The 13635-nt window shown below is 37.9% G+C and overlaps 1 protein-coding gene across 11 annotated transcripts in view; it reads left to right on the top strand.

Moving 5' to 3' along the window:
- CDK14 (cyclin dependent kinase 14) overlaps positions 1–13635 on the top strand; it is a 339864-nt gene that overhangs the window by 147431 nt on the left and 178798 nt on the right. For all 11 annotated transcript variants that reach the window (XM_041122213.1, XM_030008240.2, XM_030008244.1 and 8 more), the window contains one exon: positions 3250–3344. In XM_041122213.1, coding sequence (XP_040978147.1) covers positions 3250–3344 — 95 coding nt within the window. The remainder of the gene's footprint in view (positions 1–3249; positions 3345–13635) is intronic.

The raw sequence follows: 13635 nt of genomic DNA, 5'->3' as shown, positions 1-13635 counted from the left end.
ACGCGTATAATATTTTGTCCAAAGTGTTTTAAAAAAGCATTTTAGCATTATTTGCTGCTCTGTCTCCTCAAAACTCTTTGGGAAAATGAATTAAAAGTGCTGCCTTCTGTTTATCTTACAGTTAATACCGAGGGTAAAAAAAACAGAGTGCCAGCAGTTTTGAAGCATCATTATATAATTTTGTTTTTAAAAACACATGCTAAAGATACGGTGAGTACTACTACATTGGTCTCACTTTTGTGAGTTGTTGCAATGCTTTTCCAACAATATTTTAGTCTTTTTATCTTAAAAGAAAACAACTGTGTGTGAAATCTGTGGGTGATAATCACTGGACGGAGATGGCATTCTCTGGGAGAATTATTTTGTTCTAGAAGTAACACCAGGCACAGCAGCACCTGACTTCTCGCTGAGCTCCAGTAGCAGATGTGTTGGCATCTTCAAAGGTGAAGTCAAGCTTGTCTCAGGCTGATGCTGATAGATTCCCTGGACTCTTTTTCATTCTCTTGGATGTGAATTTCTGGGTTTTGTCTTTGAATTAGTGGATTTCGTCCAAAGTTGTATCCCCTTCGAGCAAAAAGAAGAGGTATATTGGTTGTTTGTTCTGAAAGGGGATGTTTCTGGAAGAAAACACACCGAGCACCATCGGTTTGTATTTCATTTTGTTTTTAAAGTACTCTGTGGAGGAAGAAACAGCTTTCCTATTTCAGATAACTTTTTTTCTTTTTTATTTCCTTTTTCCCCCCTTTTTTTAAGGAACAAAGCAGTGGTTTCACAGAGACAGGCAATCTTACCGGTAACAGTCCTGATAGAAGAGCACACAGGGTATTTCTCTTACTTTTACCAGTTATGCTTGGTTTCTCACAATGTAAATTGATAGTGGAATTGCTTCTTATTTCCACAGTGTAAAATTAGTGCAATTAAGATTTTGCTCTCTGTGCTATATTATTTACTGTGTTTCACTTGGACTAATGGTGAAGACAGAAATCTTACCCTGCAGATGATGTTTTGTAGTTCTTGTAATATATGGCAGATGTTGAATATTGAGGCTGTAAAAGGGGAGAGTTGGATATTAAGAGAAGATAAAGAAGAGTGAGGGAGGGGAGTGAAGAGGAAAGACAGTGTTTGCAAAGACCTCAGGGTAAGCTGCTTTCAATGTACTATTTAAGCTTTAATGACCCATATACAGATTTTAGCAACAAAGTAATGGCCAGCTGGAGGAATTAAAGGCCTCAGGTGATGATCTGAACAGCAAAAGCTGACAGAGGTCGTAAATAGTATTACAGTTCAACACAAGCTCTGCTAGGAGGCAGTTGTTATGTTCCCAGTCTCTCTGTATGTGTGGTCATTTGACAGGGTTGGAGGGAAGAGCTGGTAAAAGCTCAGTTACTGCAGGTGAACTCTTCTCGGGGTTTTACCAGTTTAAAAGGTCTCATTTCTGGTAGAGGATACCTTTTGGAACAGTTGTTCTGCTTATCTGTTGTTCGTATCCATACCTTCTTCAGTAGCAATTTTTCATTCTTGTCCTTTAAAAAAAACTAACATAGCCAAATCTCTCTGAGCTTTTACTCCAAGAAATTCTCCAAATTCTTAAGATGAGGATCCTATGAAAATTGTGCATGGCTCTTCCTTTGAGAAAAAAGCTTCTACTTGATTTGTGGAATGTTAAAAGTTACTAGAGATGCACTGAGCAAAAGTTTAAAAAGAATAATTGTAATTGCAATAGCTGATTTACAGCTCAGTGGCAACGTATTCAGAGCACAGGAAAGATTCCCCTCTGCTGACTCTCTGAATAGCATGAGTTGTGGAGTGCAGGCCAAAGCAATCTCTTTTGAAAGATTTCTTCTCACCTCTTCAGCCAGGTGGAAGGTTTGCCTTATTCGCGGTCATGGAGCTTGCTCGCAGGTTTGCAATCCTGCCATCAGGATATCTGTGATATACTCGCTTTGAAGCTGCTATACGGTATTTTCCCCTTTGCAATCTACCTTACGGTATTTTCCCCTTTGCAATGTACCTTCTGCCTCGTGTGAACTCCAAAGTTTTGCTGCTGAGGATGCTTGTAGAGGAACACCGATTCAGCCAGATTACACGTTACTATTGTGTTGCTTCCTAGAGTGATCAGCTTGTCAGATCGATCTCTTAAAGACCAGTATGAGAGGTGATATGTACTTACCCTAATTCAAAGCCAGATGACCTCTGAAGTTACCTCAGCCTGATGGAGCTCTATAGGACAGCAGGGGGTAACAGTGCCCTGGAAGCTCCCTAGCTTCCATTTTGCACAATAGTGGAGTGAGACAACTGTTTGGTGTTTCATTATTTTCTTTGACAAAAGAAGAAGGGTGACAAAAGAAAGTTCCACATTATTCAGTACAGAAATATGCCACTCATTTGCATGTCTTTGTATTATTGTTAACTTTGCTGTGGTGTCTGATCATCCTGCTCTGATGTATGCATGAAATGACAAGGCACCACCAACAGAATGACATGGGTAACAACACATGGCTTGTCAGCATATATTGCTAAAATATGCCATGTCTTGTGGCCCATTAAATATGTAATATGGTATGAACATTAAATATGTATTACGGTGTAAAAGAAATTTAGTGAAGGGGATCACCTGGAAGTTCACTAGGTAAGTCTTTATTTGTCAGTAGTCTGAAAACATGAGCTAGTGCCATTAAAAAAAAAAATATGGTGAGAAAACACCATGTATTTATTCTCATGAGCTAATACAAATGATTCCATCAAACCTGTCTTATGTTTGAGGGAAAGGAGAATTATTGCTTAAAACACTGTTTTTAGGATAGATGTTGCACTTTGTTTAGAAAGCAGCTCTGTTGTGTTGGATAGAAAAGGTGATGTTTTGAAAAGACACACTTGACTTTTATCTGAGATGAAAAATTATCTTTGAGTGTAGAAGCGAACTTGGTGTCTGGTTGATTGGATGTGAGTGACTGATTCACTTAGAGGAGGCTGCATAAGGAAAGCATCTCTAGCCGCAGCTCGTTTTTGCCTCAAAGTGAGGTTGAGTTTGACCAACAAGGTGGAGAAAATGGCACTGGATGAGAAGGCATGATCTTCAAACACACTGTGTGGAACTCATGGACATAGAAGATAACAAAGTACAACTATTGGTCGTCAGTTTATGATACTCAGATGTCGAAAAAATCATCTGAGTTACTAAAAAAAAAAGCCAGTCAATGTAAAATATTTGGGTCCTTTTTAAGAGATCATGTATGTTTTGCTTTTCAGCTTCTCTTCTGAAAGGATTGAAACACGCTAACATTGTGCTGCTTCATGACATCATTCACACCAAGGAGACCTTGACACTTGTGTTTGAATATGTGGTGAGTAAAGTAACTAATGTTCTGGATATGGTCCAGAGTGTATTGAATTTGATGGAAAAACTCTCTTTACCATTGATGATCTATGGATCAGGCCAAAATAACCCTTTACATTCTTCAGGAGAATGGAGGCTATAAGAGATGATGCTTTGTAGTGGAGTGAGCTAAAAGTGGAAGGCTGGACTAGACCAGATTCAGAGATGGAGAAGTGGCAACTCAGGCTCTGGAAGGACCCTACACTGTTCAGTTGACTTCAAGCTGGTTCCTTACTCTGCTTCCTAGTTATAGTTTGCTTATTAGAGTTTTTTCTTTACGGATGTGATCGGGCAGTTTTAAATAGGTGAGGATAATGTAGGTAAAAGAAGAACAGGACTGAAATGCTTAACAGGTAGTTCCTTTATCAAAAACATGTAACAAGTTTAAATGGCTTTTGTTGTGACTGGCATGTGCATAGTGTCTTTTTATAAGCAATGTCAGTAAAAAATAAGTTTGGTGCACACAATTTAGAATTTTGGATTGTTATTTTTTTGCCATGACTAGTGTTTTACCTACTAATTAAAACTTCAATTTACATAGTACACAGTGTAATGATCTAATTATGTTCAGAGTATTACTTTCCAATGTCTTGGGCTTGGCCTCCTAATTAATCTTTTTAGTTTTTCCAAGACAAAACATACGGCGTTTATGTAGAACTACTTCAGCATTTAGCTGTGGAGTTATGCAATGTACTATCATAATTAACCTCCCAGTTTTCACAGGTGGGTCCAAGAACATGTAATTTAAAAGAAACAAATGAGTTTAGAGAAGGTTAGATTTTCAGTATAATACCTGTTACTGTGTTGTAGTCAGTAAGACACTGTGTTTATAAAGTACAGTGATTACTAGTTTTAGTCTTAGTATATCCCTACTTAAGACAGATGGAATTGTTTTATGTGTTTCTTGGGAGTATGCCTTAATTTTTACATGATAGTGCACACAGCATCTTGTCTGGAGAAGCCATTCACCTTGTCTATTTACATAGAAATGCTACAGTGTAATAATGTGGGTATTCAGCTACAGGAGCCTGCAGAGCAGTTGCATGCAGTACATATTTTTTTACTGCAGGTATAGGAACATTAATGAAAATTTAATTCCTTTTCTTAAAATTGGTTATTCTTCTGGTCCTGACTTATACACTGAATTAGCATAGGAAAAGCCTTGATATTTAATTTTATGTAAAGGTCAGTGTAGACTTATTTGCATAACTTTACATGAATACATTTTGCAGTCCCTTTTATCAACAGCTGCAATTAGGTATATTCATCAGCACAGGTTGAGAAATGAGATATATAGAACTATGTTTCTCCCTAAAATAGGTGGTTTTGCCTGTTATACTAATGTCAGATTTCTGGATTTTACATCCAGTAGTAGTGTTTACAGACTCTGGCTCCCAGCCATGCGTTATATCATGTTGCTGTCTGTGATAAGCATGGACACAGACTAAGCTTCATGCAATGGCTGGTTCTTCTGAATTCACTTAGCTGTTTGTCTTTCAACAGGGTGCTGTTGGGATCACCCCTGCTGGTGGTTGCACATTTTTATTCCCATGGTGTGTTACGGATGCACGACTAACCAAATCCAACAGGTGTTAAAACTCAGATTTATTCTTCAGCAAAAGTTAGTTAGAAGTCTGGTAACATTTTATAAAACCACAGGCTCAATGATGTAAAGAGAATTAATACTACACAATCGCCTTAAGAATCCCCAAGATTTAAAGTGATGGCTCAAAATGCGCGTATCACTCACCTAAAAGCTGAGGGCTCTCTCCCTCGAGGAGTTACCTCGGGCGGTGCCCCGGCCCGAGGGGGAGTCCCCGACTGCAGACCCTCTGCTCCGAGGAGGACTGCCAGCGTGTCCTCCGGCGGGACCCTGTTTATACCCCTGTCGAATCTGACCTGTGGTCATTTAATTCTGTTGGCCAGGAGGGTCACCTCGGTGTACCTGGCGCATCTCAACTGGCCAGTTCAAATTTCAACCTGCAGCCTCCAGGGTTTCCTTCCCTTCTCCCTTCCTGGAGAAGTTTTGTTTCCTGCTGGCAGGATGGGGGGGTGGGATGTACTGCCACATGGTGTTTGGTAGCTATTGAAACTGTTTCAGGATCTCATTTAGTAATGGTTTCTAGCAACTGATCCAAGTAGTATTTCAGTATTTTGGCAGGTGGGCATTGTCTCTCAAGGTGGTGTTCAGGATGAAGGGGAAGGATGCTTTGTTCTCTCCAACCAGCCTAAGGCCTGTATTCTAATGATGTTGTAACTTGCTCCTGTGCCTTGAGATGACAGAATTGCCTAACAAAAGTCTGTTTTCATTTTTAGCTAATGTAAACTTATAGGCTGATCAAATAGCTAATGCTATCTGATAAAGCTTACTGCTGAAGAATGCCCATATAACCTGAATTGAATTCTTGTGGGTGTTCATGATACAGGTGTTAATTGCACGATCGCAATGACCTTTTTTGTTCCTTTTGTCAAAGAGCTCTCATTCAGTGCATAATATGAATGTGCAGAGGCAAAAATTACAGTTTTCCATTCGAATCTAAAAATTTTGGCTGGTTGACTATGCAACCTAGCTGTGTAATTGGTGTTACTGAGCTTTATACCTGTAATGTCTGTTTTCATTTGTTTCTTTTTTAACACCTGTACATGGTTTAGCTCAATAATATGAGTGATTTGTACTGAAATCAGTAGAAATATTAGTGCAATTAAAATTACACAGTGGCATACATTTTTGAATGACTGAGGCCTAACAAACCTAAAAGGGGTTGAATTTCATTTACTTCATAAAGTGACATCATGGAACTGATACACTTTTGCCATTAATCACTATTGGCCATTTCAAACATAGTAAAAACCATTTGAGTGAGATGTCATGGTTAAACTAGGGATGAACAGTTAGTGATCCAAGAATTCTCAGAAAATGGAAACTTTAGGTTGCTAGGTCAGTGACGATTCCATCAGGAAATTAATACTGATGAAATGTCTGAGGTTGTCAGAGGTGTTCGATTTCAGCATTGACCCTGAAAGAGTAGAACGAAATTTAATTTCATGTAGCACCTTTCGTTGCAAAGTGCATTGCAGTAATAAGTTAAAAGCTGAAAGCAGAATAGCATCTGAAAGGAAACATGGCAGTGACTAAATTCTCTGTGTACCTCAAATTAGAATTTTTTTTTATGTGGAAGTCTGTCAGAGGAAAACATGACAGAGCTTTTTAACTTTAACCTTGGTGGTCCCCAGAAGCAAGAAAAGTCAATCTTAAAAAATTCTATCTGACAGTTGAAGATCAGGAGAAGTTCATTCTCCATAAAAACATTTTGGTGGTGAATGTGAAGCTGGATGTTTCTGTGGAAGAAGAGAAGGGGGGCTTGCTCCTTTTGAATGAAAGGGCTTAATTGAAAATAGTTTAGTATATACAGTACCTTGTTAATAGAACATAATTTCTTGGTATGCTTTGGTAACTCTTACATCAGCTATGATTATTGTTGGTCATTCAAGTGTACCGAAAAGGGAGCTGAGAGCTCAATTTTATTACCGGATGACTGAAAGCTGTTGCTCGTTACCTGAGGATTTTTGAGGATGAGCTGCTTGGAATCACCTCTACAATACCTGAAGGGCTGAGAGTCTTTCATGTATGAATGGTAGAGAAAATAGTTTCTGTATAGTTAACTGGGAAGTGCTAAACAAGACCGGGAAACAAAATGTGAAATTTTGACACATTTTGCATATGGTATCTGAGACTGCAATGACTTCGAAAAGAAAGAAGTCAGTTCAGCTTTACAGTTCAACAGAGGAGTATGACTGTTCACACAAGTTTTGTTCCCATCCTCTCCAGGCTCTGTTTAGGTGTTAGTTCATGCAACCTTGTGGGTATGCCAGCTGTAGTGCAAGTTTCACTGATATAGCCAACTTTGCCCAAGGAAATGATGAATTTTACAGGTGACTTCTCAGACATAATGAGAGATCTTTGAAGATGGGTTCACATCTGTTCATTCTAAATTGATGATTAGCTGCTACCATTTGTTTCTGCACTTGTTTATTTAAAAGGAAGATGACTGTATTTAGAAACACTTAATTGCTGAAAGGCAATCCTAACCAATACATACTGCTACAGGCTTGGTAGAATGATAATGAGGTTTTTAGTATTATGCATAATTATGTAAGTATATTATTATCATCAATAAATGAACCAGCAGCATGTCCTATTCCTGGCGTATAGAAGTGAGCTTGTATAGCAATACTTTACGCTTTCAATATTTATGAACTAGATTTGAAACAAGAACAGATACGTTTATGAATGGAAGTTTGAGTAATGAGTAATATTATTTCTGCCTCAACAGTGAAAAAGCTCCAGACTAATCTAATAGTGTAATTTAAAACCAAGCATTTTCAATTACCTTGCCTGTTTTAATCTTTGTGTATGTTTTTCCTTCTTAAAAATTACTTTCTATTAAAGAAGAAAGTTTAATTCTCATTGCTTCATTACAGCAGCTAAAATAGGTTGTTATACAATGAGTTGGCTTAATAAAGTTAATTAGTTACATTTTCCTCCCATTTCCTGTAAGAAAAAAATAGGTGTGAGTTTCTCATTTTAATGCTGATTGGAAATTGAGATATATACTGTTTATCGGAATTAAGAGTTTAAAAACCTGAGAGTTTGAGTTTCTCATGGGACATCTTAGAAAAGTATTATGCAAGCAAATAGTCCACACTCATTACCTAAAAGGATAAAAAATTTTTGCATTAAAAATTTTGATTTTCTTATAACTTTTGATAATTTGGCTCGAACACTATTATTGGTTTTCTGGTTTTATTTATTTTGTTAGGAAACCTGTATTGAAACTAAAGGTAGGATGGCATTGCTTGTTTGTGAAAACAAACAGAAAAAGGCACATTATTGTAGTGGATGAGAGAGCAGGGACAATCAGTAGAGTCCCAGAGCTGTTTCAAGCTCTGATCACTAGAATCATTCAACAGTGCTTAATACCTAGAGGAAATTAGGGAAACTGGGCACAACAAGAAAAGAGGGGCCTTCTAATCCTTGATCGAGAGTGAAACTTACTTGGAGGCTGCATTACCTTATTTTGGTGTGAGAGTGAAACAATGGGCCATGTTCTTCCCATTTGAGGTCAAGGTGCTTGTCTAGCCATGGTAAGCAAGGACTGAAAGCTAGTGAAGATCTGCAACAAGCCAGATGCCTCATGCCACCCTTGTGACTGACACCCCTACTTGCCATGAGTGTGCTTTGTGCGCCCCGGGAAGGAGCAGAGGCGTTGGGGGCTCCCAGCATGGGAGCAGATGAATATGGTAGTTTCCATTTGCCTTGACTGGAGGAGGAGCCATTCCCCGGTTGGTTTAACTGCTGCCTCGTGCCCCAGGCTTGCCCCAAGTTGCACTACTTAAATTGCAGTCAAAAAGACGACAGAACAAGGCTGTGAGGCAGAGAGAAAGGAAATCCCCTACTATTGAGAAGAGGCAGTGAGGGAATACTGCTCTTGGGAGAGCCTTGTTTTTCAAGTTTTAATGAGCAGATCAGAGACAGGAGCTGCTGATGTCCAAGTATATGTTGGAAATGCAAACAAAGACAGCTTCAGGAGGCAGGGATTCAGAAGGGATTTCAGAAGGAAATTGCTTGGTGCTTTGCCGAGAGGTAAAGACTGTGCCAGACATGGGAATCAGCAGGAAAGAAGGAATGAAAAATTGTATTTAAATTTAAATAAAAATACTCCTGCTAGGCTAAGAAATTTACACAGGTCTAGGGGGAGGAGGAAAGATGTTCCTCAGTTTGCCTCATCATCCTGACTTTGCAGGATCTCACAAGGGTTGTGTAGACTTCATACAGAGGGTGCATACTGATGAATAGATATGTTAATAAGATTAATCAAGATTTACAATCCAACAGATTGGGAGGCTGTGTGTATCTGAATGTCTATTCTTTGCACAATTTACCAGTGTTTTTTATAACCTTACCAAATATTGGTTAGGTTTGCAGTGTGCTTTGCACCATTTAATAATTAGCATCTATTATTTATTCTTCTTTTTATTAAGTATTAATAAGTGTATTCAGTGTAAGTATTTAAAAAAAAACACAACAAAATCAAAGCATAAAAAACATCCAGAGTTGAGCTGACAGATGGAACATGGGAAATCACATGAGATATTCTATCTACTGTCAGGTCTCAATTAGTTTTTTTCCTAAATTACAGATAAAAATTTCAAACGTCATTGTAGTCCATCAAAAACACATACATGTAGTAGGATGCATATGCCAGCGATAACACTCTATTCAATACAGGTAAGGCCACCACCCAAAATGGTAAATTTGTACACACAAGGAAAACATGCATCAACTGGAGACCTGAGGGGGAAAAAAGCCAAGAATGAGCAAACATCTAGAATAAAGGCTTCTGAGGAAAAGTCAAAGTAAATAGGGCTGTTTAGAGTTGGGGGGAAAAAAGGATGAGATGGTTACAAACCTTTAAATATATCGTAGAGAAAGACGGTGACCTGTTTCCATGTCAATGATAAAGAGGATAAAAAAGAAAATCTGAAATGGCAGTAAGGAAGAGAAAGATTAAACTATAGGAATGCCTCTTTAATTGTAATGACAGTAAAGCACTGAAGAAGCTATTATGGGGTGATCGTTTCTCTAATACTGGCAGTCTTTAAGAACACTTTAGACAATCAGCAGGATGACGTCATTGATGGTATTTATAGGTAATTTGATTATTTTTCTTTTTGAGATCCTTTCTATGTGTATCATTCTGCATCTTAATTTTTATCAGTTAAATATGAATACTTGTAGTGTTTCAGTGAAGTTAATACACTCTTACTTTCCTGTATCAGGAATTGAAGAAAAAATATGTCAGTTTATTTTACTACTTTAAACAAAATTTAAAAAAAAAATCCTTCTAGCTTTAGTATTTATTTTTTTTTTATTAATTGATTATTTCTATGTTATAGATTTCTGGACAGCTCTACCATGAGTAATATTCTGGTGGCATCCCACACATTCCTTATCTTTTAATTTCAGTAATAAACTGGCATTGTCTAAGTCCCTCTGAGGTGAAACCTGACCGTATCTCAACTTGCACTAGAGACCATTCAATCTAATTAAACTTTTTCTCAGGCTCTTTAAGAATGTGGGTTGTAACTGCTGTTTAATTCTTCTTAAAATGAGAAGCTCTGATTTATTCAGTGCAGACTGAAAAAACAAACAAACACCAACCCCAAACTGGCTGTTTGGAGAGTGACGATTGCCATAATTCTAAATCTTAAAAATAGATTTTTCTTTCCTGAACTAGCAGTATGCAGCTTTGTACTAGTTGAATCATATTAATAAACATAATTCTATGAAATCTTTAAAAACAGAAACTTGGGGTGAACAATTCTGGCAAAATAATAATAATAAAAATCCTGGAGTCAGAATGAAGAGATCAGTAATTGCAGATATCTTTATAATAGGTTTATAGTTTTATCGTATAAAAAATAACTAAGGAATGGTGAATAAGAGGAATCAAGAATCAAGCTTGTGTAATAAACAGAGCCAACACTTGAAAGTTAAAAAGGCCTATTAATTTTTCCTTGTTTTACTACTTTGAGTAAAGAGGATATAATCCATGGAAGCATCATTTTTCTTCTGTGCGCCTTGCAGTCTGAACTGGAATTTTCCCTCTAAAATTTTTATTAATCTTATGATCATGTACGGACAGTTAAGATTAGGAGGCATGGCAGAAAACAGTCACTCAGCCAGTATGAAGAGAGGTCTACCATAGGATGCTGAAGCTTTTAGAGAAAGTGTTTGCGCTGCTTTTTTCCTGCCCTGAAGATGGCATTTTTTTTTTGTATCCCAGCACACCACCGTAGTGAAGGCTCTTGTGCTAGCTCAGCTTGTGTAGACATGTCTATACCATCCACGGCCAGTACTGTGCCAGTATTAGTGTGGATACTCAATGTAGTGTGGCTGTATGTGGATTGTCAGCCTCCCTGCCGTGTATGTGTTCTGCCTACATGGCCCTGGAGTGGGTACTCTCACCATGAGCTTAGGGGTATCTGCCATGCTCTAATGAGAAACTTTTTGTATCTTCAATTTTTTTTTTTTTTTTTTTTTTTTTTTTTTTTTTGGTATATGTGGATGTAGTGGAGATAATGGTCAGTGCTGTGGAAACCTAATGACTTAACAAATTAAAGAAAAAGTGCACATGCACATCTGTGTGGACACAGGTATTACAACTTGCTTAGCTTGTAAAAATTGTCCCAACCCTGTTGACTTTGGGGACTAGAAGTCCATCACAGTTTACACAAGCTGATGATCTGCTGCTAGGTTTTGAGCATACCAAACAGAAATTCCTACTGATTTTTGAGGTATTCTTTTGTTAAAATAATCTTACTAAATTAAGTGTTTACTGTCTCTTTAACCTGATTTACTAAGAAAACAAGGCTGATACAATTATTAAGGTGGCTAGAGAATAAGGAAGAGGATAAACTGTCATCTTGTCATCTTTAGAAAAACTGGATTTTGTTGAAGAACTTTTAGTTTATTCAGCAATTCTTTCCATGGCAGTGTGTCTCACCAGTCAGAGTCACAGACCAGATTGTTCTCTGTGCAACAAACAGAGACTTTGTATCAATAAATAAATAATTAAATAAATATTTTATAATAGCAACAAAAAATCAGACAACTGTACATTTCCTTTTCTCTCTGGGATTTTCAAGTAGGTTTGTATATGTATCATGTACTCCCCCACCTCCCAACCTCCTTTTCTGTATAGTATTGTTCATGTGTTTTGAAGTATATTTATCTTTGCTGACAGTGTGAGAGAAATCCAAGGCACTAGAAACATCTGTTAGCAAAATTGTTTTCATTAAAGGTGTCTTGTGGGGTGGTTTTTTTTCTTTCTTGAATCCCTAATATATATCTTTCCCCTGCTGCTCAGCCCAGCTGCTGCTGTTGCCTTCTGCGTTTTTTCTGGAAGTTGCTTAGGTATCACCCGGAGATAGCTTGTAGGGTATTTTTTGTTAGCATGGCTAACACTGGGTCATCTCATAGGGGGAAAAGATTGAATTATGGAAAGCCAGAGAAATACTTGAAAATGAGGGTCTATGACACTTCTGAAAATACAAGCAACATGAAATTCATTTAAACCGTGACGGTACAGTAATCTGCAGAGTGCTTGGGTTGGAGGATACATGCCATTTAAATAAAATTAACTTTCCTTTGTTCTCCTGTCACTTCAAATATTCCTACTGCCTGTGCTTTTATTGGTAAATTATATTATCGGTTTAAGAATTTGTTGGTGACAAAAGGGAAAGTATTTTAGTCGGTAAAACTGCTAGGGCATAAATAATGTGTGCTCTCCTTTGAACAGAGAAGAATGGCTTGCAACAGCCTCGCTGCCTCATTGGAGCAGCACAATCTGTCTGCGGCATGATGGTATCGCCGGCAGCCAAATACTCCCATTTTTGTTTTAATGGAAGGGTTCTTTCACATTGCTGGTTTTACATGATGGGAATGCGGTTGGAAATGCTTCCTGTTCCATTCACAAGCCCCAGGCTCTCCGTTCATTTCAGCTTCAAAAATGACAGCTGAAACCAATTAAGCAGAATTATGGGACAGCTAAGTCACATGGAGATTTATCATGACCGAGGAAGAAGAGGGAAAGAGAATGGATTGCATAGGAAGTAGAAATGACTAATTTAATTAGAGGAGAGCGACAGTCACTTTATTATTATGGAAAAGGGCCGGTGAAGTGGAGCTCATTGCATGTCACTGGCTGTGCCTTTGAAAGGAGACGTCCTGCCCTTTGTCTGAACACATTTGTGTTTGGTAGCAGAGTCTCTGATTTCTGCAAAAGATAGTTGAGCAAAATAGTTGATGTTAAAGCAAAGCATGGAGCATATTGAGGACATTCGTAGCTTGTGGTTTACTCATCTATTCATAATTAGAATTCTTTCTTCAAGGGGAGAAGGGAGGAGTCTGAACCATCAACATTTGTCTCATTTTTTTTTCTGTTTGCGTACTCTCTGTCTTCCAGAAGTAAGATGCAATGTATATAAACCTTGCTTCTGCTGTATACATATCAGCCTGGATTCTTCTCCCTTCAGCAGATGCTTATACACAGTATGCTTACAAACATAAACATGCATGTGTCTACTAACATAAACCAGAGTCTTGCTGAATAGAAATGACCTTCATACACTTATACACTGCCACAAGTTTAAAGCAAAACCCCAATTCATTTCTTCATGTGAGCCTGGAGACAATA

Source organism: Aquila chrysaetos, chromosome 3 (genome assembly GCF_900496995.4).
Source record: "Aquila chrysaetos chrysaetos chromosome 3, bAquChr1.4, whole genome shotgun sequence".
In the NCBI taxonomy this organism is placed as follows: domain Eukaryota; kingdom Metazoa; phylum Chordata; class Aves; order Accipitriformes; family Accipitridae; genus Aquila; species Aquila chrysaetos.
This window is presented reverse-complemented; position numbering and strand designations above follow the sequence as displayed.